The sequence below is a fragment of the Taurulus bubalis genome (genome assembly GCF_910589615.1).
Source record: "Taurulus bubalis genome assembly, chromosome: 3".
NCBI classification, from domain to species: Eukaryota; Metazoa; Chordata; class Actinopteri; order Perciformes; family Cottidae; genus Taurulus; species Taurulus bubalis.
The window spans coordinates 31557129-31584065 of record NC_136591.1 but is presented as its reverse complement, the minus strand read 5'-3'; the positions used below and the strand labels follow the sequence as shown (position 1 = coordinate 31584065).

Sequence of the window (26937 nt, the reverse complement as noted above, 5' to 3'; positions counted from 1 at the left end):
AAAATCTGAAGAAAATCCCAAGATTATTTTGAAATTGCTCGTTTTGTCTGACCAACAGTCCAAAACCACAAGATATTCAGCTTACTGTCATTTAAAAACAGAAAAGAAGTAAATCCTCACCATTGTTTGTTGACTGCTCTGGTGCAGCAGATGGGCCGGGAACCACCACACCAATTTTTCCCCCTCAAATTAAGCCCTTTAAAGTTTAATTTGCGCTTCCAAATATGTATCAGCTACTTTTCAAAATCCACATGGCACTCGTTACGGCGGCATAAATTAGATCCCCAGAACAGCACTTATGTAAAAATAAACTAGGACACTTTTAAAAGATGGTTGGCCTGTTACTCTTGTTTTTTCCTTCTTCCAACAAGAACACGAGGAGCAGCATTTCAGCACCAACTGTAGCTTGAGATGAAAGTGGGCGCTTTGCCAGCATCTTGTGTGGGAGGCGATGAAACAAGAACATCTTTTCCGTACCTTTATCGCACAGCAGGCCACCCCAGTTCCTCTCGCAGTTGCACTGCCACTGGATGTTGCAGGTCCCGTGGACGCATCCAGGGTAAATCACACATTCATCACAGAACTGGCCCTGCCAGCCGTAGTTACACCTGTCAAGCAGAGACACATAAATCATTGCACTCATCAAATCCCTCAGGCGTAATTTTAAAAGTTCAAAGACATGACATACAAGTTTCATTACAGAGTTACGTTTTATAAATGTTCTACAGGGACAAAAGCAAGCGAAAAAGAAAAAAAAAACGTCTGGCCTAGATGCATTGAAGTAAAACAAAGTCAATGTAACCTAATTAAAACACATGATTTGTGACTCAGTTGATCAGTGGGACATAAAGAAGCGTTTTCTGAGAACTGATTTTTTTTGTTAAAGTCACAAAAATCTGAATCAGCTTTATTGGCCATGTCTTTTTACACATAAATGGTATTTAGCTCCTCGTACTTATATACATACACAATAAACAAGATAGACAAGAGACAAAAAGCCAAGTTTCTCGAAAGAAACCCGTCACTGAAGTTATTTCATGCATGATTCTGAATTGTAAGAAACTTTCATTATAAAGTCTGTTGGAAGAGGCACTGATTCATGACTCAAACCACTGAGCTGCAGGAGCTGCTAAGAGAGCAACCGGGACGAAGAGAGCCTCCTCGACAACCTGCCCAACAGTGGAAACGCACCTCGTACTGTATCTGCTCCAGTGTTAACCTATCACACGGCCTCCTGCCAACTAATCTCAGTGGAGGGTGACATTCCAAGGCAGGAGGGGTTAAGAATACTTCCAGCGGCTCCACTGCTCGGGTGAGAGTCTGGGGGCCGAGGGTGGCACTGGTGGTTCCGAGAGCGAGTGGCTGGAGACAACTGCGTATATACACAGTGTTTGTGAGCACGCGCCTGCAGCTTCATGACAGCGGTCGGCTATTCCAAGGCTGCGGTGTCGTCGGGCCAGCTGTCTTGTCAATTGACTGCTATTTTGAGGTCTCCTGCAGACGGCACCGCTGTCTATCGGAGAGACGAGGCTTTCTCGGCCATTCTCAGGCATCGGGGGAAATACTTGGCATGCTTTTCTACTGTATACGAGTAGCTTCAGAGGCTCTGACAGCAATGTGGCAATCGCGCAAACAAAACTTTGGCAAGGATACCTGCGTATTGCTTTTTAAGCTATCAAAAGAGGCATTCTGTGGTTTAATTCTTGGCCACATTGACATCGCGATCACTCATCAAGCCCTGACTGGTGCAGGCGTGACGTTTCCTCTCAGCTGGATTCCAACATCTTGGCACCTTGACGCTTGGCACAAAGCTCTTAGAGTGGTGAAAAATGTGTTGCAGTGCTTACCCAAGTGACGCGGCTACCCTCTGACAGATATGTCAGAACAAGCCTAATGTGTGCGAATAAAAAGCCTCAATGCAGCAGCATGACAACAGGCACGTACCAGCTTTTGTGTTTCATAAAAGCCTTTGGCAAACCCCATAAAACTGATGAAATGGAGGCAGTGAAAGGAGTCAGCGAGGGATTTAATACCAGCTTTCTGTGACCTGAGGCTTCATTAAATTCATGCCACTGCAGGAAAATTCTTTACTGCCGCTCTTCTATTCATCTCACTTTTCCTGTTGACTGGGACTTGACATTTTTGGAAGAACAAGCGTGTGCCCCTCTGTGGCCTGTCTGCTAACTGGAATAAGGATGCTGAACGAGACACGAAAAAATGTGAAGGTCTCCGAAAACTGGTCATCCCCCTGTTATTCCTTGGCTCAGAGCCAAACCCTGCTTCTTAATAATGGGAGGTGAGTGTCTCTTCATCTGGCAGGTGGGAGGAGGGGGTTTACAAATGACGACGGGATGTGGCACATCCTGGAAATGTGGACCTCCGGGGCCATTCCACGTCACTTTATCCAACTGTCATTTCCACTTTGGGAAATGTTCACAACACAGTAGGATATTCATTTTCTTTCCTGCCCCCTGCCCTTCAAGGAGGACTGCAATGCGGATGGGGATATGACAATTCCCAGCACGTTTACTAGTGGTCAAATTCACACACACTGACGACTCGCTTACTTCAGTCTGAGCAGCAGCGAGCAGACGAGATGCTTGGTATTCTGTAAAGGATATCAGGTGGCTAAAAATACGAGGCAGGCAGAGCATTGCCCTTTTCTTCTGAACTGAGGTGGAGATGCCCACGAGGGAGGGGAAAAAAAAAGAAAAAAAAAAAAGGTGGACACAAAGGTGGGCCCGGCAAAAAAACAGGCTACGACAAGTGAAGGTGCCTCGGGTTGGCATCTGAAATCCATCAATCTTTTGTCTTTCACAAACTGAGCTTGATTTTTGGTCAAATTCTGAATACAGAAAACATGGCTCCATTACAAACAGACCAAAGAAAAGATAATCTAAATTTAAAAGAAATCAAACTGCATGCATAATGCAACAGATTTAAAAAAACACAAAGCAGTAAAATGAAGATACTGTTGGATTTGAGCAGTCACATTTCTGTACATGAAAGATATTCCTGCTCCTCTTACTTGCATTCCCCTGGGACAGAGCAGCCGCCGAGTAACAGGTTGCAGCCTTGCTTGCAGATCGCTGAGAAAAAGCAAGAAGACGGAGAGAAATAATAAAAAAAGGTGACAATAAAAATGTCATTGGGAGAAATATCATTACATTTCTAACCATAAAAACACATTTAAAAAAAGGGCCAAAGAGAGAGAGGGGGGAGGAACGATATGGAAAGGTGGGAGGAGGAGAAGCTCGTTTGTTTGCCATCTTTCTAACAAGTGCAATGAGACGTGAGAATTCATGGCACCCTGACCAGGGTTTGGGGGGCGCGGGAGAGACAACTTTATGGCCTGCATGTACAACACGACCCCCTCTCAAAAACAACCCCTCTCCCCTCCCCTTTTCACCCTTCGTCTTCTAAGGTCAGTTGGGTGATTTATTGAGGGGCCCCCCCACTCTCTGACACCACCCACAAGCACGACTCCAGCGCTGCCACGTTTTAATATAAGCAGGCAGCGCACGTTGCATTTCCACCATGCTTTTCAAAAAAATAATTCTTTTGGATGTACTTAAATTGATACGATTCAAATGAGTGCAGTAAATCAGATGACATGTTCGATTTAAGATTTTAATAACATCATACAGTAAATAATTGGAGCACTTGGGCTGCAACCAACAATACTTAATTCGATAATCTACTGGTTTGTATTTTTCAAATGTCCCAAAAAGTCTAAAATGGGAAGTTACATCAAAAAACTGGAGGAGGCTAGCATACGCTGCAACTTTGTTGATAGAAAGAAGTATGGCTACAAACTAGTGATTAATCTGAACATTATTTCTCTTCATTAATCAATTCATCGTTTTGTGTCTAAAATAGAATGACGGGATTTTTTTTTATTTCTTTTGATACAGCAGTTGTACAAACCCCAAAATATTCAGTTTACCATCAAATGCCACGAGGAAAAGCAGTCAACCCTCACATTTGAGAAGCTCAAATGTTGAACTTTTACAATTACTGGACATTTGCAGCTCACCTGTCCTGCAGTCGGAGCCCATCCAGCCATCCAGGCACACCTGGGCCCCTGAAGCCTCGCAGCGATAGTGGCCAAAGTAGTCGTCCCGAGGAACACACAGCTTATTGCACTTGTTGCTATAGTAGTTGTCATTGCACCGCACCCGGATGCGATAGACGAGGCGAGCCACTGGCCCGTCGTGCGGGATGGTCTGCCATTGGTCGCCGGGGTTGATCATACCAGTGTGAATGCTGCGCTCGATCAGCAGCTCCTCCTCTACTGAAATATAAACCAGATGAAGACAAATCAGACAAGTCACTGAAGAATGAAAAGACCACTTTGAATAACAGGAACTGTGAAGATTAATCCTTGAATATAATTATTTACAGAAGACTCATTTCCCTCCCACAACACCCGTATAACCCGTCCTCACAATATGACAAAATTAAAATGTTACCATCAGCATCCAGTGAACCTCATCGTCCATGGCAACCTTTAATAATTGGATACATCATTGGCATTTATGCTTTCCTAGTCGCCCATCTCTAATAATGTGACATTGAAAACAGCTAATCTGTGTTTAAATTGACAGATATAGTAATGAGGGCAGCACCGCTAACGGCCAAGGTTACATTATGATGCGTTCAGGCTCTGGTCAGTGAAAATCTTAATTGGGCCAAGGTAAATTATAACGTTATCATGATGTTTTCACATGTAATCTCGTAAAATGTAGTTTTAGTGAGAAACTTATCCAGTTGTTGGAAGGAGATATTTTGAGACGAAATTACTTCTATCGCGATTATAATACATAATTAAAAACTACAAATGACAAGTTGCTTTTAATCCATAAAATTACAATCTTTTATTTCTAATTAGAAATGTGTATTTTTTTTTAATGCAGAAAAAAACCCCACTATAAATTACTATGAGAAAGTAAAGATTAACAATAGGAATGTTTTATGATCAGAGTCCTTGAAGTATTTTTTGGGACGGTGGGGAAAAAAAAAAAAAAAATAGTGGGGAGCCTTTTAAGATAAAAAGGGATCTCAATCTGCCAATATGGACCAATGACCGGCAATTAGTATTGACGGCAAAAAAAAACGTGATCAAGGATCTCTAAAAGCTATATCTCCTTTTTTTTTGCCGAGCCGACCCGTGACTCCGATCCTTGAGTTTTATGATCCTTTGCACCACTACTCCAAATAATGCGCCGTCACTATTGGAAGTGTAAAATAAGCAACCGTTTGCTAAAAAGTTCACCCTCCGCCAAAAAAAACTGAGGATGCATGATTAGAAGATGAGATGAATCAGGATAGGTGAGCATCTTGGCTCAAGACCGCGAGCATAAAAAGCAATTAAAGAACATGACACTACAAGTAAATATTCAGAAATGAGTCCTCGCAACTGCGCGTGTCTATTCCCTCCATAGAGGAAAAGCACTGCATTCTTATTGAGCAGACAGACGCTTTGATCACATTATGTGGGTGTGTGTGTGTGTGTGGAAAGTACCCACTGAATTTTAAGTACGCAATTGAAATTCATTGTCTGCAAATTGATCTATTTTCTGGTGAAGGCACACATCAGCGGTGCCTCCGAGCTGTCTGTATGTGCACAGTCATGTCGGGAGGTTGCTACCATTTAGCCTCTAGCAAGCCAACGCTCACGTTAAACGTGGTTTTCCTCTGTGGGGCTCGCCTCAGCGCCAGCTTCCAGAAAGAAAGCAATCTTTATCACAGTGGGATCGAAGCTGGCAAACAATCTCTGTGGAAATAGGGGGTCTGCTGTGATTTCCTTTTTCTCCCTGGCTCTGGGCTGCAATGCACCATAGATATTTTGAAGTGAGCAAGCAGGAACACACACCTTCCTCTGCTGGGGGACTGACACAATGTCAGACAGAATTAGGCAACAATAACAGAAATAACCCCGGTAGTTGCCAGATAGAGAACAATGGGCTCTGGGCCCAAGCCGGGCTCCGCTACCTCGGTGTCTAAACACTGAGCCCGGCCGTCCAGTCCACTCCACTTCCTGCTCGATAAACACAAGGAAAACAGCCGGCTGCCTTTCCTGAGGACACAAGGGGGAAAGGAAGAGAGGCACACTGGAGGACATGACGCCGGAGGAGAGGAATCTCACTGACAGACCGACTCACTGGTCGCACAAGACATCAGGCTGGTGCTGACTCAGGCCCCCAAAAAAAGTTTCAATGCCTTACAGACACAGTGTCATGGACTTCCATACATCTCTTTCCGTGTGTCACCTCAATGGTTTACTTTCAAATTTAAAAGACCCAGATTTTTACTTGGGATGATAGGCCAACAAAGACAATAGGAGCTGCAACAAAGAAGGAATAACAGGGAAGACTTGACCATATCATATAAGAGAGATATGCATTACAACAATGACCATCTAGTGGGCCATGAACCCGTTGTACACCTTTCGTTCCTGCAGTTGAGGACTGATCAGGATGTGGTCAGACAGCTACACTGTCTTCAGCTGGATGTTCACGCTTTCAACATGTGCCACTATAGTCCGTTGTAAATTGTTCCAACCGATTTCAGAATGTAATAAAAAAAAGTGCATTATATATTTTTGACAATATTATATTACATATTTTCTGACTTCAAGATGTGGCAGGATTAGAGCATCCAGATTCCAGTGCTAGAGTTTGGCAGGAAGGAATCAGAAGACATTCAGTCCGCAGTGCTACTAGCTGGTTTAAAAAAAAAAAAAAAAAAAAAAAAAAAACACACACCAGTGGTGTTGTCGTCTGCATAACAATTAAACAAGTGCAGCGGCCGCTTTGTAAGGTGGCCGTTGGGCGCCACGAGTTGTCCAGAACAGCTCATCACTCGGCGGGCATGCTCGACTCCGTTGAAGTGTTGCTGAAGCGCTTGTTGACGTTACAGTTATGTCATTAAATAGCACTGGGGACGGGCCAACGTCATTTTTGAAACAAAAACATAGATTGTTCGGCACTGCACCGCCTCAAAAAAAAAAAAAAAAGGTGGTGGGACCAGCTCAACTGATTTGTTGCGACAATTGTCAAGCGGCAGTTCGTAGCTTTGTGTCACTGGATTCCATTGAAACAGACTCAGCCTGTTGCGGTGTCAACCGTAATGCGTCAGCTGAGGCCTGAAGCCCTGCTGCGCCACAGAGCGATGTTCACTTGTTTATTGATATTGAACATGTCGAAAGTCCAAACTGTACCAACTTTGACACAGCACCCCCTTTGCTCCCCAATACACTTGCCAAGTGGAAAGTAGATTGGTTCAACTGTTCAAGAATTACGACGAACATTCAGATCGATTCTTTGATTTACAATTAGATCCATACAGCTAGATTGAACCCATGAGACTTCACGCTTAAGTTAAATTTCTTGGTATATGAAATGCATGCTAAAAAAAGATGAATTAACCCAATTCATTTCTAGGTAGATGTCTTCGAATCCAATACGTCTTTGATCACGGACTGTGAAAACCAAATCCTGATTTTGATAAATCAAAGTGGAGGGAACCATGTGCCAAGACATGTCATATTAACTGTGAAACCAAATTTAAAAAAACACAGCAACATAATGAATGTGACCTGCCTGGCTCACCTGCCAGACAAAGGTTTCCCTCCACAAGAAGACTCCCTTGTGATATCTTATGGGGGTCAAAAGAAGCATTTGTTCCAGACGTTTGAGTTTCTTGAACCCATGACATTAAGGTTGAAGTCAGCTGATGTCTGTGGCCTAACTGCAGGCTCAGTGTGGCTTTGAAACAGCATCCAACACAAAATTAAGCAAATCTGCGTGAGCTTCAAAAGGTCAAACGTTGTAACACATTCCTTCAAGACTTTGAGATAAGAGCAGGGATCTGTCTCATTCTATGCTAGGGAAATTAATCAAATTAGAAGTGAAATGTGCTCATTTGTGCATCCTTTCATCCAAAATACATTTACTTTACTACTTTATAGCAATTTGACTGAGAGTGAAGTGCCTGTAGCTGGCAGAGAATCAATCGGACTGTTGCTCAAGGAACATTTAAGCTTCATCAGAAGTAATTACTGATAATGTACACAATTGCTGGAGGCCCACTGGCAGACACGGCAATGACACAGGGCATGCAGCAGTCTAATCCAAGTGCTATGATGTCAAAGTCTATTTCTCCTCCATTGTCTGCATTCACGAGTGGAAGTGCGTTTGATTTTATGGACAAAACAGGATGCAATGACCTCATATCAATAAAGAGGCAGTTTAGACTGCAGAGGACAGTACGGTCCGGAATATGAATGCATTCATGGACACGCTTGAAATCACAGAAAGGCATTAAGAGACTCATGAAAAATGCCACCGTGTCCAAAGACCAAAGCTACCTCCACACATCCAGACATACAATCCTCAAACGGGTCCTCTTCCTCCCAGACTGGGCTACTGCTCAGACGGGATAAAGGGGTTGCACAGGAGTCCACGCAGCGGACATAAGCAAAGGAAAACAGGATACAGCTGGTCAGACCTGGCCCAAGACGTGAATTCTACATGAAGCGTTTTGGCGGCTACCGTGTACAGTACAAGACGTTTTCAACCTGGAAACCTAAAGTGTTGAAGCAGAAATATAGTTTCCATTCTCCACTCATTAGATTCTTCACCAACTATTCTCACAATAATGTTAATGACCAATCCTTCTGCAGATGGATGTAGATTGCTGGATAAATTACTTGATCTATTAAATGTCAGAAAATGATGAACAACATCCCTTAGAATATTCCATTGACCAAGGAGATGTATTAAAATAGTTTGAAAAAAGCCAAGATATTCAGTAAACCAGCGTATGTTTACACTATAGAAGCAGCAATACAGGATTTTATAGGGGACAATTTCTGCTTGAAAAATTACAAAATGAAAAAAGATGTAAAGATACTTTTTTTCTGTTTACTAATAGATTCACATCTGCAAACAACCACAAACCATTCACAACAATATAGCACGCCCGCAAAAGTCCTTTTAGACTTCTTCTAGACTAAAAATCTTCTGAAACCACCAGAATCAGTATAAAGAAGCCACAACACAGAGCCGTGTGAGGTTGAGACTTACCGTTGCGTGTGGTGTTGTCCCAGTCCCAGGCCTCTACAATCAACGTGTACATCCGCTGTAGGGAAAGGGGAAAAAAAAGAAGTTAGACAAAATAGCAACATAGCCACAACAAAAGGTGAACGAGTTTGCTCATTCATGTGCAGTTAACTCAAAGGCTAGACTGGTGTCCATTGGAGTAACAATGTCTTCAGCTGTCCATAGAGCATATGCATAGTAGGAATGATGTTATTAAGCACAAAGAAACATTTGCAACTATTAAACCTAGCTACATAATTTACACTTTACTTTAAGTCCCCTTTTTGTTCAATGAGAAATGCTAGCATTTGTTTTTATCTTTGTATAAATATCCGAATACGTCAATCCAAATGACAGTAAATTAAGTATAAAAGACTTGACCAATCATCATTGCTAAAGGACTACATGATGCCTCGTCTATCGTCAGTAAAATAAAAAAGAGGAACCTTTAACAATTTCCCTTTGTAATTGTGTTCCCAAATTTACAGATGAGTAAACATAACCAATCATCACTGTGTTTCTAATAATGTGGATGATCATTTTCGCCAGTCATGCTGCACACAGATGATGCAAAAATCAATTTCATTGCTACTACAGAGTCTCGTATGCAACTTGGCCCCGTTACTCGGTGGTGCACTTGAGTTACACAGCCGATGAAACCCAATGATTCAAAGATACGAGAGCAGGATACGGTAAGTACAACTGTGGGAAGAAGCCAAGAGAAGCATCAGCACTAAGATGTGGAGACGACACAAGACAACAGCAGACTGCCTCAGCTTTCCTCTGGCTCAGAACACAATGTGGTAGTATGAACCTGCACCTGCCCTGAAGCTTTGATACCAAACATTGAGATGGAGTTCAACTCAGGAAAAGGCTACAAATGCACAAAGACAGTCCTGGTGACGGTACACGTAATAACAACTAAATATTTAAAAAGCAGACATTTTACACATCAGGCAAAAACAATTGGGAACAAAGAATTAAATGAAAAGATTGCTGCCTCTCATGTCTGTGGGCTGAATATGGAGCTATTGGGTTAGCATAAAGGCTGGAAACAAAGGAAACGCTGGCCTGGCTAGCCCAACAACACCTCTAAAGCACACTTATAAGTGTGCTTTAGAGGAAAGTGTTTTGTGCTGGACTTCTTCTCGCCTTGAACTGCCTGGAGTCTCATTGTGAAAACCCAACTTGTCATGTCATCTAAAACAAACCCTCAAGATAAATTATTGAACTATTCCTTTGAAATACGTCTAGTCATCATAACTAGCTGCTAGCTACTAGCTAAGTTAGCAACTGGCTAAATCGGATGCATGAACAATGCAGTCTCAATTGGGATTATTAGTTTACATTCTACCAACTCTCTGGACCTGATGTCTTCTGAAAACACAGCACTGAAATCCACGAGGACAATGTTTTTGTCTCCAGTTTTCTTCTAATCTTAAATCAGTTTCACTTTTCTTCATCCACAATCAAAATAGAAAAACGAAGACTGTTAAAAGCTTGGTGGTAGTCCACCATGATTTCAGGGGGGAAAATAAAGCCTCAGCAGGTAGGATGTCCATTAAGAAGGTCACTTTGCCAATATTAGCTGTGTGAGATGAACTCTGGCTTTGTCCTTGGTTGTCAGACAGCAAGATAAAAGCAGCTAAGGGGATTATCAGTATAACAGTTGACCAGTACAACAGGAGTGGTGCATTGATGAATGCGTTTTACCCTGTGTGGAAATTATTAATAGTGATAATCAATGAATGCTTTAAACAACATTTATGAAGAAAAATTGGCACATATCTTTCACGTTTCTCAAAGTTGCTGCTTTTTTTCTGTTTTATATGATCTTTAATTGATACTTTGGTTTCAGGCTCTAAGACTCACCTTGCGTTCTGTTAAAATGGGATGGCTATTATTCACTACTTTCCAACTTATTGTGGACTAATTGAATGCAAAACTGAAAAACAGGAATAAAGTTGTGGCTCTCATCACATCACCATGTTTGCATGTCAACAACCATCCTTAATTATTTTTCAATAGAACTTTGAATGATTTCAATATAATTTATATAGAATACATTTAGATTGTAATTGATACTTTATGGATATTTGGGAGATTGTTGCAAACGGCCACCTTGTTTGCAATGATGTTGCAAAAACCTGAGCTGACACTGGTTTGAGTAAACACACACACACACACACACACACACACACACACACACACAGCATCACAAGAGTAATCTAGCTGGTGTTCTGCAGGGCACACTGCTAGGCAACCAGCTGACCTAAATAACACTCATTACGTCACTGCCAGTGACAGTTGTAGTCGCCCCAGTGTGACTGCTGTGACCTCTACTGTACTGTCATTGATAGGACGTTGGCAAAAAAAAAAAAAAAAGCATACGGCAAGTAATTGAGGGACTTCAATGCCTCAGTGAAGCGGGAAAGAGAAATCACAGGGAGGGGGATTGGGAAATGCGTGTGTGTGTGTGTTAGTCTGTGTTGTTGATCTGGGGGACCAACAAGCTGGTAGGCTGGTTGCTGCTGGGCTGTGGGATTAAGTAGGCTTGTCTGGCTGTGGGTGGTGGCGGGAGGAAGGGGAGGGGAGTGTTATTGTGGAAGACCATGGGTGACAAGAGAAGAGGATAGAAGATGACAGGAGAGGGGTGCGCTATAGGGCTTGGGGATCACAGTTTTGACATAGAAGGGGGTACAACTGTATGAGACTGTAGCTACTGGTAATACATCAGGCCAAAACCAGACTGGGGTAAGCGAGGTGGGTGAGACGATAAGGGGCATGGATGAGAGTAGTGATGAATTTTGGGGTTTTGGCAAAGGGCGATGTTTGTGCTTCCGTTTCCCGGAAGCTCTGCCAACCCGTCCGACTGCAGACGCACAACAGATGCGGGCCTCAAAGATGGATTATTTGACATGAACGTGGATCATCCCACGACATGTAGCTCGGCTTCTGACCTTTCCACCCATTTCCCCTCCCCACCCCCTCCCATAAAAGGGTGGGCTAGCTGTCCCAGTCTGAGCATGTGGGTGGGTGTGTGCACATCCCAATGCATACAAGAAGAACTGTGAGTGGCAATGAATGAATTAGTGTGCAATGCCTGCCTGTATCATGAGACTACGCAAGTGTGCAGACAAACATGAGGCAGAATTTAAAGAAAGAACCAGTGGCCATAATGTGACCTTCACTTTTTGGGTTTGCCTAAAATCCAGTCTTCCTTGAATGCCTACATGTTGTAATTGTTTGGGTAAATAGTTCCCTGAGTCAGTGCACGTTGGGGTTGAGCAAAGCCACGGTCTGGTTTCCCACAGACCATCCCACTCTGTGATTAGCTGGATTAAGTGACAGCTGCCCAAATGGTTCGAACAAGATAGATGGATGGGCAGGGGGATAAAGGGGAGGTGTGGGGGAGGGAAGGGGGAAAGGCTACTGAACAAAGACCCTTGTCCCAACATCATAACTCACCCCCATCCCAATCAAAACCATTGTCCATGAAGAGACAGTCAGCACAAGGACAATTAGTGTCAGCATGTGTGCTGCTGAGCCTGGGTAGGACAGTTGCATGGGCAAAGTCAAAAAAAGCTTCCAGGGGTTATTGCACGAGTCTTAAATCATATATCCACCACAGAAAAATAAATCCTAATTTCATTAAACTACCATTCTTAACACAAAATACACACGTCAGCAACATCCAACACTGAAATACTTCAGAGAACCCGAAGAATCCTCCGTCAATCAAATCTCAAAAACCCGGCCCTTCCCCTCATGGATTAGAGGATTTACTAGAAATCCTAGTTTTCAAGTCAAAAAGGGGGGCATGGTGGACAAAAAAAAAATGGATGTTTATGAGTCATGTACTTAGTGAATCTGTGTTTGCTTAAAATTATTTAACAGTTCTATATTTGCATTGCACCAAATCACATCATTCACTAAATTCAGGTATTTGAGTCATCACAAAAGCCCATTTTGCTGAAGACAGAGGATGTGGTGGTGATGTCTGGGGAGAGCCACAGGTGTAGGTTCCCACGCCAGATGAGGGCTGGATGGCTGAGAGGAAGGTGGCCAGTGGAATAAAAAGAGGGAAAGGGAACAGAAAGAGGTGGCAGTGGGAAGTGGAAGCCGGGGCAGGCTGGGGTCACTAAGCATGGGATCTGCACGCTTCTTTTTCAAAAGAGGGGTCAGCCCTCTGCATGTGGGGTGATGAGCGCGTTTGCATTCGAAGAATACCAAGAATGTGAGATCCAGGCCTGGTGAGTAATCCCGTGGGAGATCCCAGTCTGCCAACAATGCAGTATCAATGGAGGGGTGAGTCTGCATTGTGGAGCTGACGTTTGATTGACTCTTGGGGGAAAGTAAGGACCTCGAATGTTGATTGAGCTCTTTAACTTACTACTAGGAGCTGTTTCTTCATGCCTATCACACCATAACTAGAAACGTCCATAGATGAACCTATAAAAACCCACCACCCTGACCCATTTCTGTTTCCATGTCATTGACAGGTGACCTGAATGTCCACCTCCCTGTTCCCGACTCCTCCACGGAGAGCTACACTGACATCTGATTTATTGCCTTCTGATAGGACATGAGGTCATCACGATTCATCCCGTGGCCAGTAATCGCTGCATGTAATCTTCATTAATCTGTGATGTCAATCCCAGCTTTTGGTTTTACTCGGGCTGAGTCTACGCTGTATCAGCAAGGGCAATCGAGCTACGGCAACTCTGCTGAACAGGAAGGGCAGTGGGCACAACGGCATGTGATGCAACTTCTACCCTCTTCAGACACTTTAAAATTACCTGTAAAAAAAATATGGATGAACAGCAGCAGTACCAGCTCTCCTAATGGGCAGTGATGGATAATAGCCGTCTCAAGAGGAGGAATAATATAAATGAGAGCCATCCCATAAAATTATGTTAATCAAGTGTGAAATGTTCAGCTGCATCTTTTAGTCTAATTAGCTTAGGACTAACCGGATTTCAAATAGTTTGATATCATCAACTCCTAATGATACTTAGGTTAATTAAATAATTAGACACCAAACAGGATGAATGTCACAAAGACTGCCTGCGAGAGCCAACCAGAGAGACTTCCAAATGGAGGGAGGCTTGTTTGGGGGAGCACCTTCTTCTAATCATGGGAGAAAATAGAAAAAAATAGACGCGAGCTGGACTGAACCAACTTCCCATCACTTCTGCCTGGAGAAGTACAAGTTGGAAGGTTTTGACCCCGTTTGACATTACGTAATAAACGTTTCTGTACTTTGCTCGTCACGTAGAGTAGACGAAACTGGAGCTCAACAGTCTTGCATAAGCAGAATCATAGGGTGGTTACAGCTGATAACGCCTTCCCGAACGACGGCGTCACAGAAACATAAGGCCCGGCCTCCAGTTCCAACTCAGGTAAACACAGTAACACGGCTGCTGTTAGCACCGTGTATTGCTAGCTGCCGGCTCAGGCGTCGCCATTTTGAGAGTCGTGGCAAGAGATATGCTCTGGATTCAGCACTTTTAAGTTGTTTTTTCTTTTGCTCCACAATGCGCCACCACAACTACTGTGCTTTCCCAAACAAACACCAGCGAAAGTCAGTTTAATTACTATACTCCATCCCATTGTCTTCACCACGTGCATAAACCCTCAATCAAAAAAAGGCCATGCATCAAATGTCCCTCATTTTAAATCTTCTACCTGCAATAAATATATATACCAGTATCATTATCATCTTCTTTGGTGTTTAGTTTGAATGAATCCCTGCAGATGAGGCAACCACCACTGACAATAATAATTTATGCCGCAACAACTGCGATGTGTGGTGGAGAAAGCTGGTTACAGACTTCCTGCCAGTCATATATCTGTTGGGTGGAGAGGTGGAGCGCTGGCACACAAGCTGCTTGCCAGAATGGTGTGCCAGGAGATGTCGCACTGAAGGCAAGGCGTTTGGCTGGCTGGAGCACACCGGCTGTGCACACACACGGCCCATTGAACATGCTGCTACTATGCCAACAGGGTCATTACCCATGCACTTCCAATACAACAAACCCCTCCCCTCCTGGTGCTAATTAACCAGCATGATCCAAGAGTATGCAACACGTAAAACAAACACCACCACATTTGCACAGAAAAGCTAAATGATACCACATAAGGGCAGAAGATATGGACGCATTGGATGATTTACTGTTAAACTCATAACAGAGGGGATTTTAAACAATGCACCAAACAGAGCTGCATGTCCTGCAAGCGTCAAAAAGAGAATGTCAATAAAAAAAAAAAATTAAAAAAAAAAAAAAAAAAAAAGGAAATAGACAAAGTTGTTTTTCATACCTTAAAAAAAGAGGACAGGTTGCTCTTTCATTCAAATATGGAGGGATTTAAATACTGGTTTGACAAGGATTGCAATAACAATACGTTTGAAGACTTTGACATTGTTAATCATCACCTGTGCCAAGACTCAAATAACCTAAAGGCTTCAAACTTATTGCTCAGTTCTCGTGGAGCCACTACTGCCACAGACGTACTTCAGAAACATGCTCATTTCTGATCCAAAAACAACAGGGCGCCTGCCTGGAGTGCAATACAGCACCGCCTCCCGCCGAGCCCCATTATCATTTCAAACGGGTTCAACAGTACAGTGACAATTTAACTGCCCATGTAATGACGTGCTTTAATTACCCCCACAAGGAGCCTGTACCACCTGCACACCATTCATTTAACAAGAGGCAGGGGATGCAGCAGGCCAATGGTGTAAAAACACAAAATCAATACAGAGAAAAATACACATCCGAGTAGCTGTTCAGCAGCACCCAAGCAGCTGGCCTCATGTATTACATTCTGTGTCGTTGTATAGTCATTATTATTGTCACGAGACACCCTCCCACCTTTTTCTGTTCTGCAGTGAGGGCATCAGCACATTTTAAACGACAAACATGTAGAATTGAAAGTGTTGACGTTTCCAATCTTCTCAGCCTTGGTAATTGCAGACCAGTTAATAGTATGCTGTTAAAATGTGTGTTGTGATGATTTATTGATGCAAACACACCACCTCTACACTACAGTAGTAGCAGCAGTGAGTCCCGATCTACAGCTATAGTTTCACCTCATCCCACCGCCTTGACAGCAGTCACATTCATTCATTCATTCCCAAGGGATCAGCGGTGCCGTCCCATAAAGTACGGGCTGTGTCCAAAGCAGCCCATTTCACTCCTGTTGCAAAAAAAGTATAACAAATAATGTAGTTCCTGAAGAAATTACAAAAAAAAGAGTCTTAACTTTGCTACCCGTCACAGATTCAAATGAGAAATAGGTCAAAATGTTCAACCATTGATTATCTTATTGATTGTTTGGACTGATGAGAGATAATTAAGAGGGCAGAACACTGAAAACCTCCTAAACTACATTTGCTGAAGGGTTCTGTTCCAGTTTAAGGACAGACATTGTGGTTTCTGCATCATTTCCAAACCCAGTCAGAACACCTTGTACATACACTGCAGGCATAATAACAGGCAGATTAAAAAACAAACAAACAAACAAACGAGCAACATGTTGGCATCAAATACTGCAGTCATGAACACACAATGGAGCTTCCTCCAGTGTCACACAAGCTCAGACCCACGAGAGGCTGCTCTAAGGCCAGTGCCTTAAACCAGGCTTAAGAACGCACCCAAAGGAATACCTGCAGAATCATAACAAAAGCATTCGTGCAGTCGCATTTCAAGATACACAATCTGAACAAAAAGCAACATTACATGCAGCTTCAGGTCTCATTGCGTTTGAAAGAAAGAATGTTCCCTTCTTTTACTTTGTTGTCACATTGCTGGCTTGATGGCGGTCTGCGGCGAATAGAGAGTACAATTACTACAATATACTGTACTTTATTTATTGTGGGACCCGCACCGTGGATGTCTGACTACCTCACATCATCTTTACTCAAGTTCCTCATTATCCCATTTGAAATATGTCCATAAGGAATGTGAATGTTTTGAATGCTTCTCATAGTGCAGTTGTTTGCAGATAACCACTATCCGGAATAAGAATAATTTGAATATTTGTATACACTGTGGCGACAGGATACGTCTCATCCGTTTAGCTTTTGAATACCGTTATCGGTCAGGTGCAAACAGAGGGAACAGACGTGATGGACGTCAACAGTATATGATGACATTAGACACTGAGCTCCATCGTCACTGCCTTTCAGCCGCCCATCATCAGACTGGTAAGTTGAAAGCCAACAAGAGACTAAAGCCAGGTTCTGCAGAGGTTGATTTTGTACACAACCAATCTTAAGACAACTGCTGATTAAAACAAACTTCTGGATGTAGTCCTGATGAGCAGCTTTACAAGTTGACTAGGTAAGGAGGACAGTACCAACTGGAAACTGGTGCGTTTTGGCAGAAATAGGTCCACAATGAGTAGAAAATCACTTTAAAAGCTCACAGAAACTTTAAATCATAAAAATAAGATAAAAAGGGATATAAATTAGGTGAAAACAGTATCATCTTTGACAGTGAAAATGCTCCAAGCAAGTGATCAGAAGAAAAAAATCTTTGAATTCAAAACTAAATTGCTTATTGTTCAAACTCTTGTATGTCCAACATTAATGGCGCACACATTACAACATTGTTTCCCTGAAGCTCAGAGTAGGAAAACAACCTCTCAATCAATGGACCCTAAAAGCAATCATTTCCCACCCGTACATGCTGTGCCTCATGTGAAGTCACGGAATGAACAAAACAGAGTGTTCCCAGAGGAAATCCCCTCCGCCTCCTTTAACGCCATAACACAGATCTATTTAATATCAAGAATGTAGTCGAGTCAGATGGCGATGACAAGAGTCCAGTCAACACGGGTTTCCACAGGGCAGCTGTCCAGATCACAGTCAAGACCACACTGTATCTTTGTTGATGAACGGAGCAACAACGCAGACGTCTGTCAGGCTTGTGAACTCTGATGTAAGGCATGTAAGACTCAAGATGTGCAACAAGGACTGACGGGGAAGGAACCGGAGCATGGGAGTAACAGTGATAGTGGTTTTCTTCTCACTCCCTCACTGATTGAGTTTTAAATTACTTGTAAAACATTGATGCTTGCAAGAAAGAGCAAAACATTTGGAATGGATCCACAGCTCTACGCAGACATCTAACGTTGCATGCGGATTCTCTGACCGCTTACAAAGTTTTGCATGATCCAACATAACTGTGTTGGTGAGGAGGAAATGCTATTCAAAAATGGGAGAATAAAATCATGAGGGTTTTGTATTTGCTACCCTGCACACGTGTAGAAAAGCCCATTCAGGTTAGTTAGGGAGCCAAAATGTCATCAAGAGCACCAGGAATAATAAAAAATAATTATAGTACACATCCAATTAAAAAAGGTAACTTTAGACCCATCAGAACTACTTAAGATATTAAATAAAAACAGAGGTGTACTATTGGAAAAGTACAGATACATTTCCTGCAGTCTTTGTAGTGGAAGTATAAGCATTTTGACAAGTGTAGCAACCAATAAAAATCATCCAGTTAGTGATAAGTGAGGAGTATACATTTCCACACTAAACGCAAGGGGAATGCATCCAAGTACTGAAAAAAATGTGTTTTAAACTCACATTTACCACCGCTGTTTGTCAGCAGAGCAGAAAAAGATACCGCCACACACACATAACAAGTCTGCATAACAAGTTAAAAAATAAGCTCAAGGAAACAGCCCTCAGAAAACGCTGTCGCTTCACCTCGGGGGTTCAGCCCGACTGGGTAGTAATTGCATAATCAATACAGAGCTGAATCACAGGTGAGACTTGTGCGAGTGGTTTTCCACGCAGCAGCCCTGGGACCAGAGGAGAAAGGATGGGGGAGGGCGCCACAGAAAGGAAAGATAATTGTTTAGAGGCCAATGAAGCCGTCTCCTAGCAACAGCGCTGACAAACTCCGCATCAGGTGTGGCTAACCATGGCAGCCGGCGTTAGCCTCTGGTTCTGTGAGCGCACGTGAGCATCCAGAGAGGAGGATGTACAGAGTCATGGTGTTTCAATAAGCTACCAATAAAGCCTCCGTCCCAAACGGGAGGGGGGGGGGACAAAAACAAACAAGATGAACATAGAACTCTGTACTAACAAAGAATTTTGTACCCCAAAAATGACATTTTCCACAGTATTTCTCCATTTATACAATTGATAATGCTTTTGTATTTCTAAAAAGACAGGAGAAATATGCAGAACAATGTGTGTAGTACAAAAGAAGTACGACAGCTACACTGTGTGCACACGCGTCCACAACAGAGCCAAAACTATTTAAATAGTTTGGGTTTGTTCCAAGAAAACAGACAAGCAGGTCTGTGCAGATCAACCCGTCGTTTAAACGTGAATTAGATCTTCTACACTTCCTACTCTTCCAGATGATCTAACTCGAGAGACTGACAGCACACCACACCAGGGAGTGCACAAGCAACAGGCCAAACAAACCAACTTGGTAAACACACACACACCTCATCCCTTGATCACTCCACAGGCTGGGTGTCATTTTTACAGGCTTCATTTGTCATGACCATCTATTCCAATGACGTAAAAACAAATTGTAATTCAGAATCTGCAACTGCTCAAGCTTCCTGATGGTGGCTGTTTGCACGTCAGTTACATGCATTTATTTACTAGCCGAGGGAGGTCTGATACATATCCAAGTTCAGAGCAGATACAGTTACAGGCAGGCTCACAGCAAACGGACGTCCGGCTAATGTAGCTGGGGGGCGGGAGGGAGAGAGAAATTCCACCGGCAATTTCATTACTGATCAAATGGAAGTAAGACGTGTCCTTTTCCCTCCCTCTCTCTCCTGAAGTGCTAACACAGCATGGGCCAAAGGAAATGGAAACTCGATCAGACAGGCCGAACGAGGTACAGTAGGATCCACATCCTACAGTACGGACACTGAAAAGCACCTTAAATCTGAACGCTGCCTCTTAAAACAAACAGTTGTTTCAACATTTTGGGGAATACTTTGAGCGATACCTGCCCCATCTTATGTGCTAGCTTGGCTCTCTATAAAATGTCGAAAAAGTACATCTACCAACACATCTGAAGCTCATTGACACCCGTCTTGTTTGTACACAAACAAGAATGTGAAAGCAATACTTTGTGGTTGAGGAGTGTGAATATTTCCTGATTAATGAAAGCCAGATGCAGTAACAGCAACAAGACTGCATCTTGTTGCTAGAGGCTTATTTTTAGCTATGCGAACGCTAAAAAAAAAAAAAAAAAAAAAAAATAGTATGAGCCTCAGCTGTACTTTAGTGTGAAGTGATGGGAAAGATGCTCCATAACAAAGATGACACCCTGCAAGCTCTGCCGGTGGTTTGAAGTGGTACACTTCCGGTCTCCTAAGTGGGCGTGGTCATGGCGTGCTCAGGCTTATTAATAGACCCACATGCACAAACAGGGCCTATGTAGAGATGTCAGACCAAAGGGTCTGCCAGTGGACAGGTGCCCCGAGCAGCTGGGGGTTCTGGCGAACTGGAACCGAGCAACCAGTCCACACGTCGCACTTGGTCTGTACGGGGATTTGAACCGGCGAAACAAGCACGGCTTGAGAGAGAGAGAGAGAGTTTTACTTTCTCCTCGTTTCCCGTCATTCTGCTACGCTAACCACATCCTGGCTCCAGCTTTGTACTTAACGCACAGATATGAGTGGACAGCTTTATACGTTTTCTTAATACAATGTCATTGAGACAGTCACAAAAGAGAAAGCAGAAGCAGTGTGCACTTACTGAAAATTCAAACCCGTGGGGGAAGCACAGAGTGTAGGCTGAACTCAAGAGGTGGCAGCAGCATCAATTGTCTCTTTACTGGCATGACAAGCCAGAGCTGGAGAATCACTGGAGGACTTCCAAAGAATGGATAAGCACCATGCAATCTGAGTCAAATCAGCCATTAGCGACTGCATCACACTGGTGTGATGGTAGCTGGGCCAAGAAGAGAGGAGGCTATGATGTCTGTCTCTACACAGACGAGGAGGCTTTTCCCAGAAATGCAGGATGAGTGTAACTGACACTCCACTGGAAGATGAAAAGTGCTCTTTGAGAATTTGACAAGTGACTATTCAGACAATGAAAAGGCATCAAAGGGGTATTGTCACATCTCAGGATTTCAAGGTCTATCCAAAAATCACTGTTTTGTAGGAAAGATAAGCAATCCATGCAGCTTTATTTTGTTCACAATGACATTTAAGGGGTTACAAAAGATATAATACTTCTGAATTTGGAACCTAAAGTAAAAATAATTCCTGTTTTCTTTCATTTTCAGATTGTCTCAAGATGCTGGGTTGAGGATGACAGAAAGGGGCAGTTGGCCGGATGACACGGCCTACAGTACACTGCATCTTTGTTTCTTCAGTGAGGAAAGAGACAACGCCACAGCAAGTGACCCCACCGGCCTGTTGTGACATCTGGCACTGGAATAGTGCACCGTTATCAGCCGGGGCCACTTAAGAGCAAGACAACACACCAGAATAGCCCTCTTCACCTCTGCCTCGAGGTGTCGGTCAATGAGTCCAATAAGAGACCACCGCTGGTCCATATTCTATGTCAGAAGAGAGCAGTGGTGGCACCTCGGTTCGCCCAGAGGGGAAACGTTGCCCCTAATCCACCTGATGCCCTGAACAAAAGCCTCCCTCATTAAATAGGTGGCTTTTACCGTGTGAAATCACACCTTTGCGATTTCCCCCTGAAGCTTAAAACACGTAAGCAAAGGCTGGTAATTGGTAAAGGCCAAGGACATTAAACGCACAAAGACTAAACCTGGATCAAACATGTGATGCCTTAAAACACAAAAAGGGTTCAAAACCAGGCCAAGCTTTCAGGAGAACCGTATTCAGAGCTTCTCATTATATTAATCAGCTATTCTTCAAAAACAGGGCTTCAAAACTTAAATCATTTAGCTCGTTCTGTCCAACCTATTATTAAATACCCAGATATATCCAGAGGAGACAAAGTTAACCAGAAAACACGTTTGATTAAACAAATATAATCTGAATAAATTGTCAAAATAGTTACAAACAACCATCATAAGACTGATTATCTCCATACTTCCAAAAAAAAAAAAAAAAAAAAAAGCATATATATTCTATAGTCTGCACAAACAGTTCACATTTCAGTCTAGTTCCTTTGACCAGCACTACATTACAAATCTGAATTGAAACATGAAGCAACGTAACAATAGTTTAGTGCCAAAAAAACTCTACTATATTACGCGTCATTGTCCAAAACCATTTAAAATAGAGTCGCTAAAGCTTGATGACAACAAGAGCTTAAGGTCATATTTTACTTCCTCTCAAACATACAACTAAAAGTGTTCACTGCAACCAGGTTTTAGTACACCTTATTGGTGTGCCTAATCCATCAGCTCTCACTCCTCTGCAGTCACACAAGCGTAATTGCCATGGAGGGGCCACCAGGGGCCACCTGGCACCCACAGCAGGAGACAGAGCTGTGGGGTGTAGAGAGGCGTCAAAACCAGCCAGCAGTACATCTCCAACTACTGCCCGGAGGCATCGAACACATACGTCACACTCACAGCATGTCACTCATTGGTCATTATAATGGAGAATGTATTGGTGCATCCACCAAAACACAACCAGGCTGCACCTCATGCCATGTCGTGCATCACACTAGACTTCTGGTAAATGTTGCGATCAGATATTCTATTCTGTGGAAATCCAAAACACACACACCATTTTAACATGGAATTGACTTTTACTGCGGCAAGTATTTTTCAACAAGCAGTAGCAAGCACAGCGTGGGCCAATCCTTTAAATCTTAACGAACCAAATTCCACTTGATGGATATTGTTATGATGAATTGCCCTGAACATCGTTGTGAATCAGCCAAATGTCACATTGTGGGAGGTAAAACACTCCATAACCGTTTCCTCATTGGAGACGTAACAGGGTTCCCCCTCCAGGGTCTACATATCAAAGCATGTCCCCCAGTCTAATTACCCCATCATGGTCTTGGCAGGTGCAAGCTGGTGGATTGGAACAAAGCCAACCCCCATATATCAGGACAACTTTAAAAGATGACGCAGATGACACTGCGACCCACTGGCGCTGCAATAGGATCCTCGTGAAGCATTCAATCGTTTTGACTGATGTGCGTCAATTCTCATAAGGACAGGATGCTGTCAAGAACCCCCGTTTAACGGGGTCTGTCCTCCATGCAAAAGGTGTGACACGTGACCCAGAGCAAGGGTTGCTGTGTCAATCTGGCATCAATGGGATCCATGTAGGTGCAGTTCATTTGGATCATGTCAACTTTTAATAAGAGTTACTTTCTGTCCAGCCCTCTACTGTACAACTGTCGAGTTTCCAATTAGAGCCGCAACAATTTGCCAATTAATTAAATAAGTCACTTTTCAAGCATGAATGCCAAAAAGCCAATGGTATCTGCTTTTCAAAATGTTTGAATTTGCTACTTTCTTGTTCTTACATGACAGCAAATGTACTTTTTGTGTTCTTTGGGACTGTTGGTCTGATTAAAGACGACATTTGAAGACTAGGATAGTGCGATAGGTATTTTAGACCATATGATTAATCCAGACTAGTTTATAATGAAAACAAGGTCACCTGTAGCCTTAGTTTGCAGTGACAGAAAATGAGTAACCTGTATCCAGAGCAATGTAGCTGTGATGTACTAGATGTGTGCAGGACGGGACAGTGGAAGCAAAGCATGCGTTTCCCATGCATGTGTACACATACATCACAAAGTGGAAGAAAGGTGCCAAGAAACACTCTTTGTAGACTTAATTTGAGCAAAAAAAAAAAAAAGGGGGAACTCACCGGCCATGCAAACTGGAATGGGATCAAAATCTTGCCAGCATCGTCGATTTTATTGGGGTTATTCTTTGCGCTCTGGAAAGAAAACGTATTTCCACCGAGAACTTGCGTAGATCCAACGCCGAACGTGCAGGTGCCGGAGGTGGTGACCACCGTCTGGAACTCTTTCAGGCAGATCTTGAAGTAAGTGTCGCACTCGTCTCGAGTGCAGCGCAGGCCCGGGGAGCTCCTGGTGCCGTCGCAGCACTCCCCGTCCGCCAACTCGCCGTTTACATTCGCCACGCTGATCAGCTGCAGCTCGAAATAGCCGGTTGACTGGGACACCTAGGGAAAGAAAAAAGAAAAAAAAAAAAAAAAAAAATTCAACCCAATTTAAACATAGGCCTGTGTGTTCACAAGCTGCAGCATGGGTTTTGGGGTTGCTCGGATTGGTGCGTAAAATGGACAAGTGGCCATGCAGTGCCTGACTTCCAATTAAAATCATGAAAAAGGATATTCAGATTGGGTGGATATTCCTGAATAATTTGTTGCACCCATGAATGGAGCACGTGAACAGCCTACAGTTGCAGGTTTGGGGGGGGGGGGGCGGGGGGTTTAGACAATTAGGTTACTCTGACGGGAGCAAATTAACCGCTGCAGTAGTCAATTGATGCAATGCAATTTACAACTTCTTGGTTCAGGCCTAATTCTTCCTCCTCCTCCTCCTCCTCCTCCTCCCCCCCACCCCCAAAAGAAGAAACGTAGAGCTCCTCAGGATTGTAACCAAAATGGAGAGAAGCCTAGTATCAATTCCTCAGACTTCTTTCTTTTCATGGTAACATGATCACATGCTCCACACAACTGACGGCTACGTAATTCAATTATCGATTAATGTGAGGTCGAATATGCAAACGCCGGGAGAGCGAATACGCTAATATGCCCACGCCCACCAACTTTTGACATTTGTAATAATTTTAAACATTTATTTTTTTAATTTACGCGGAGCGGCGCCAGAATAATTTCGGGGAATAAAAGAAGAGCCCTCTTACCTCCGTCCATAACGTCAACAGCAGGCACACTATTGGGAAGCAATTCCTAATCCTGGTGCGATTCCACATGCCTCCGATTAATTAGAGTGTCATACGGGGGGGAGAAGCGATAAGAAAAGACAAACAGCCGCGGACCCGGCGACTAGTTCCTCCTCTCCTGACATGCAAAAATTAAATATTCACATGCGCGTTTTTCTCCACCGAGTACGTCCGGATTTCAGCGAGGCACTACATGCGTGTGTGTGAGCAGGCGGCGGATTGCAGCGCAGTGATGGTCCATGTACAGGAGTGTCCCTCCGTCAAATCTCTCCACACAGCAACTGAGATGTTCCGTAGCCACAGCCTGAGGAGAGGATGTCTGCTTTGATTGGCAGCTCCGCAAACCACTTACAAATTGGCCTGCGGGCAGTCTCTGAGCCAACCGGATTAAGGGGCGGACAATAGTATACTAACCCCCACCAACCCGCCGCCGCCTCCGCCGCCTCCGCCGCCTCCTCCTCCTCCTCCCAAAACTTAAATTATGGTGGGTTTGTATTGAGCTTCATTTGGACAAGCCGCGTTACAGCATGCGAACAAAGCAGGGGTCCACTTTAATTAAACGCGCCCGCAAAGGTATTATGATGAGCAGGGCTATTATTTCAAATGAGGATCTCATCGGCGCTGCCCTGGATTTAATTACAGCCAGGGACAGATTTAAATGACTGTTTGCTTCTTCTTTTATGTATATATCAGGCGGCATTAATTCAAAGCATTTACCTTTTGAAAAAAAGAGTCCTTTTGAAAAAAATGTCCTTCAAGTAGACTGCATGTCTGACGTCAAATTGTACTCATTTCTGGTGACTGACGTGTGATTTGATTATGATAACGTGATTATAGTTGACATTACATCAACTATTGGTCCTGAATGCCTCTTAGTGTGTTTTTTGCCTCTTAGAGTCCACATCCAAATTAATTTAATTTGTAATCTAGTTGCTTTAACTTAAAATGATGCTTCAAAAATGAAATTTACTTTCGATTTTTTTTGTGATACGCTTTGATGAGAGTGATTGATGTGAATGTATTCAACCCTACGTTTTCTGCAGTATTAATAATGGCGGCTGAAAGTAAAACTAGCCCCAAAGCACATCACCTTGTCAGTAGGGAGACTAGACTTACCAAGGCGCTCTCCTCAATTCAACCCCAGACGTTGCAGCAGTTCAGAGCGCCCTCTACTGGCTGCACACCCCGTTTAACCTGCTCCTATATACAAGCAGGCAATATGAAGTCATGGACACACGCAATGAGAATAATGTTATACATTTCAGTTTTTTCATATTCCGCTGTTATCATAATATTGAATGCAACCAATGGAGGCAGTTTGCTGCAAACTATTTTAGCCTTTTTTGGTCTCATTCAAATTAAATATTTATTGTATCCTGTTACTATCTGCTGCTGCATCAACCTGCTATCTCAGATTCAAAGATAACACAGAACATACAGCATATTTATATTAAAACACTTGCAGCCTGTTTGCCTTCAGCTGGCTCTTACCATGTTCAAGACGTCCACCTCGTCCAACCCCCGCAACAAGTGCCATTCTCCCTGTTGCCTGAGCCTCTTCCTTTTATAATGAACATACACATATGTAAACATTTGCCCACATGCTTGTCTCCGTTTAGGGTTTTTGCATCACCTGGCACCGTGGTCAGGTAACCAATACTGTGGCTGTACCCATTCAGAGGAATATATGAGTGTTTTTGCATGTTAGGTCTCATAGAGCATTATATTATAAGTAAGTGACCTATTTACCAAAGCATGCTGTCATGGTTTATGAATGTCTCCTCCTTCCAAAAAATAAACTTAAATTATGAAATTAAAGGTGCAGCAACATTTGTGGCAATGCAACTGTAAGTGCCGACTGAAATGAAAACGCACGCATATAAATAATGAAACTTAATAATGTGACAAAAATGAATTATGTTTACCGTCATGCGTATTTTAACCCAATAATCACTTTT

At 43.1% G+C, this 26937-nt stretch overlaps 1 protein-coding gene across 1 annotated transcript in view; it reads right to left on the bottom strand.

The window, feature by feature from the left end:
* jag2b (jagged canonical Notch ligand 2b) overlaps positions 1 to 25009 on the bottom strand; it is a gene marked incomplete at both ends in the record, with an annotated part of 40225 nt that extends 15216 nt beyond the window's left edge. The window contains 6 exons of the mRNA XM_079215614.1: positions 478 to 608; positions 3029 to 3089; positions 4037 to 4294; positions 9090 to 9144; positions 23916 to 24236; positions 24941 to 25009. Of these exons, the coding sequence (XP_079071740.1) occupies positions 478 to 608; positions 3029 to 3089; positions 4037 to 4294; positions 9090 to 9144; positions 23916 to 24236; positions 24941 to 25009 (895 nt within the window). The remainder of the gene's footprint in view (positions 1 to 477; positions 609 to 3028; positions 3090 to 4036; positions 4295 to 9089; positions 9145 to 23915; positions 24237 to 24940) is intronic.
* Positions 25010 to 26937: the final 1928 nt, after the last annotated feature.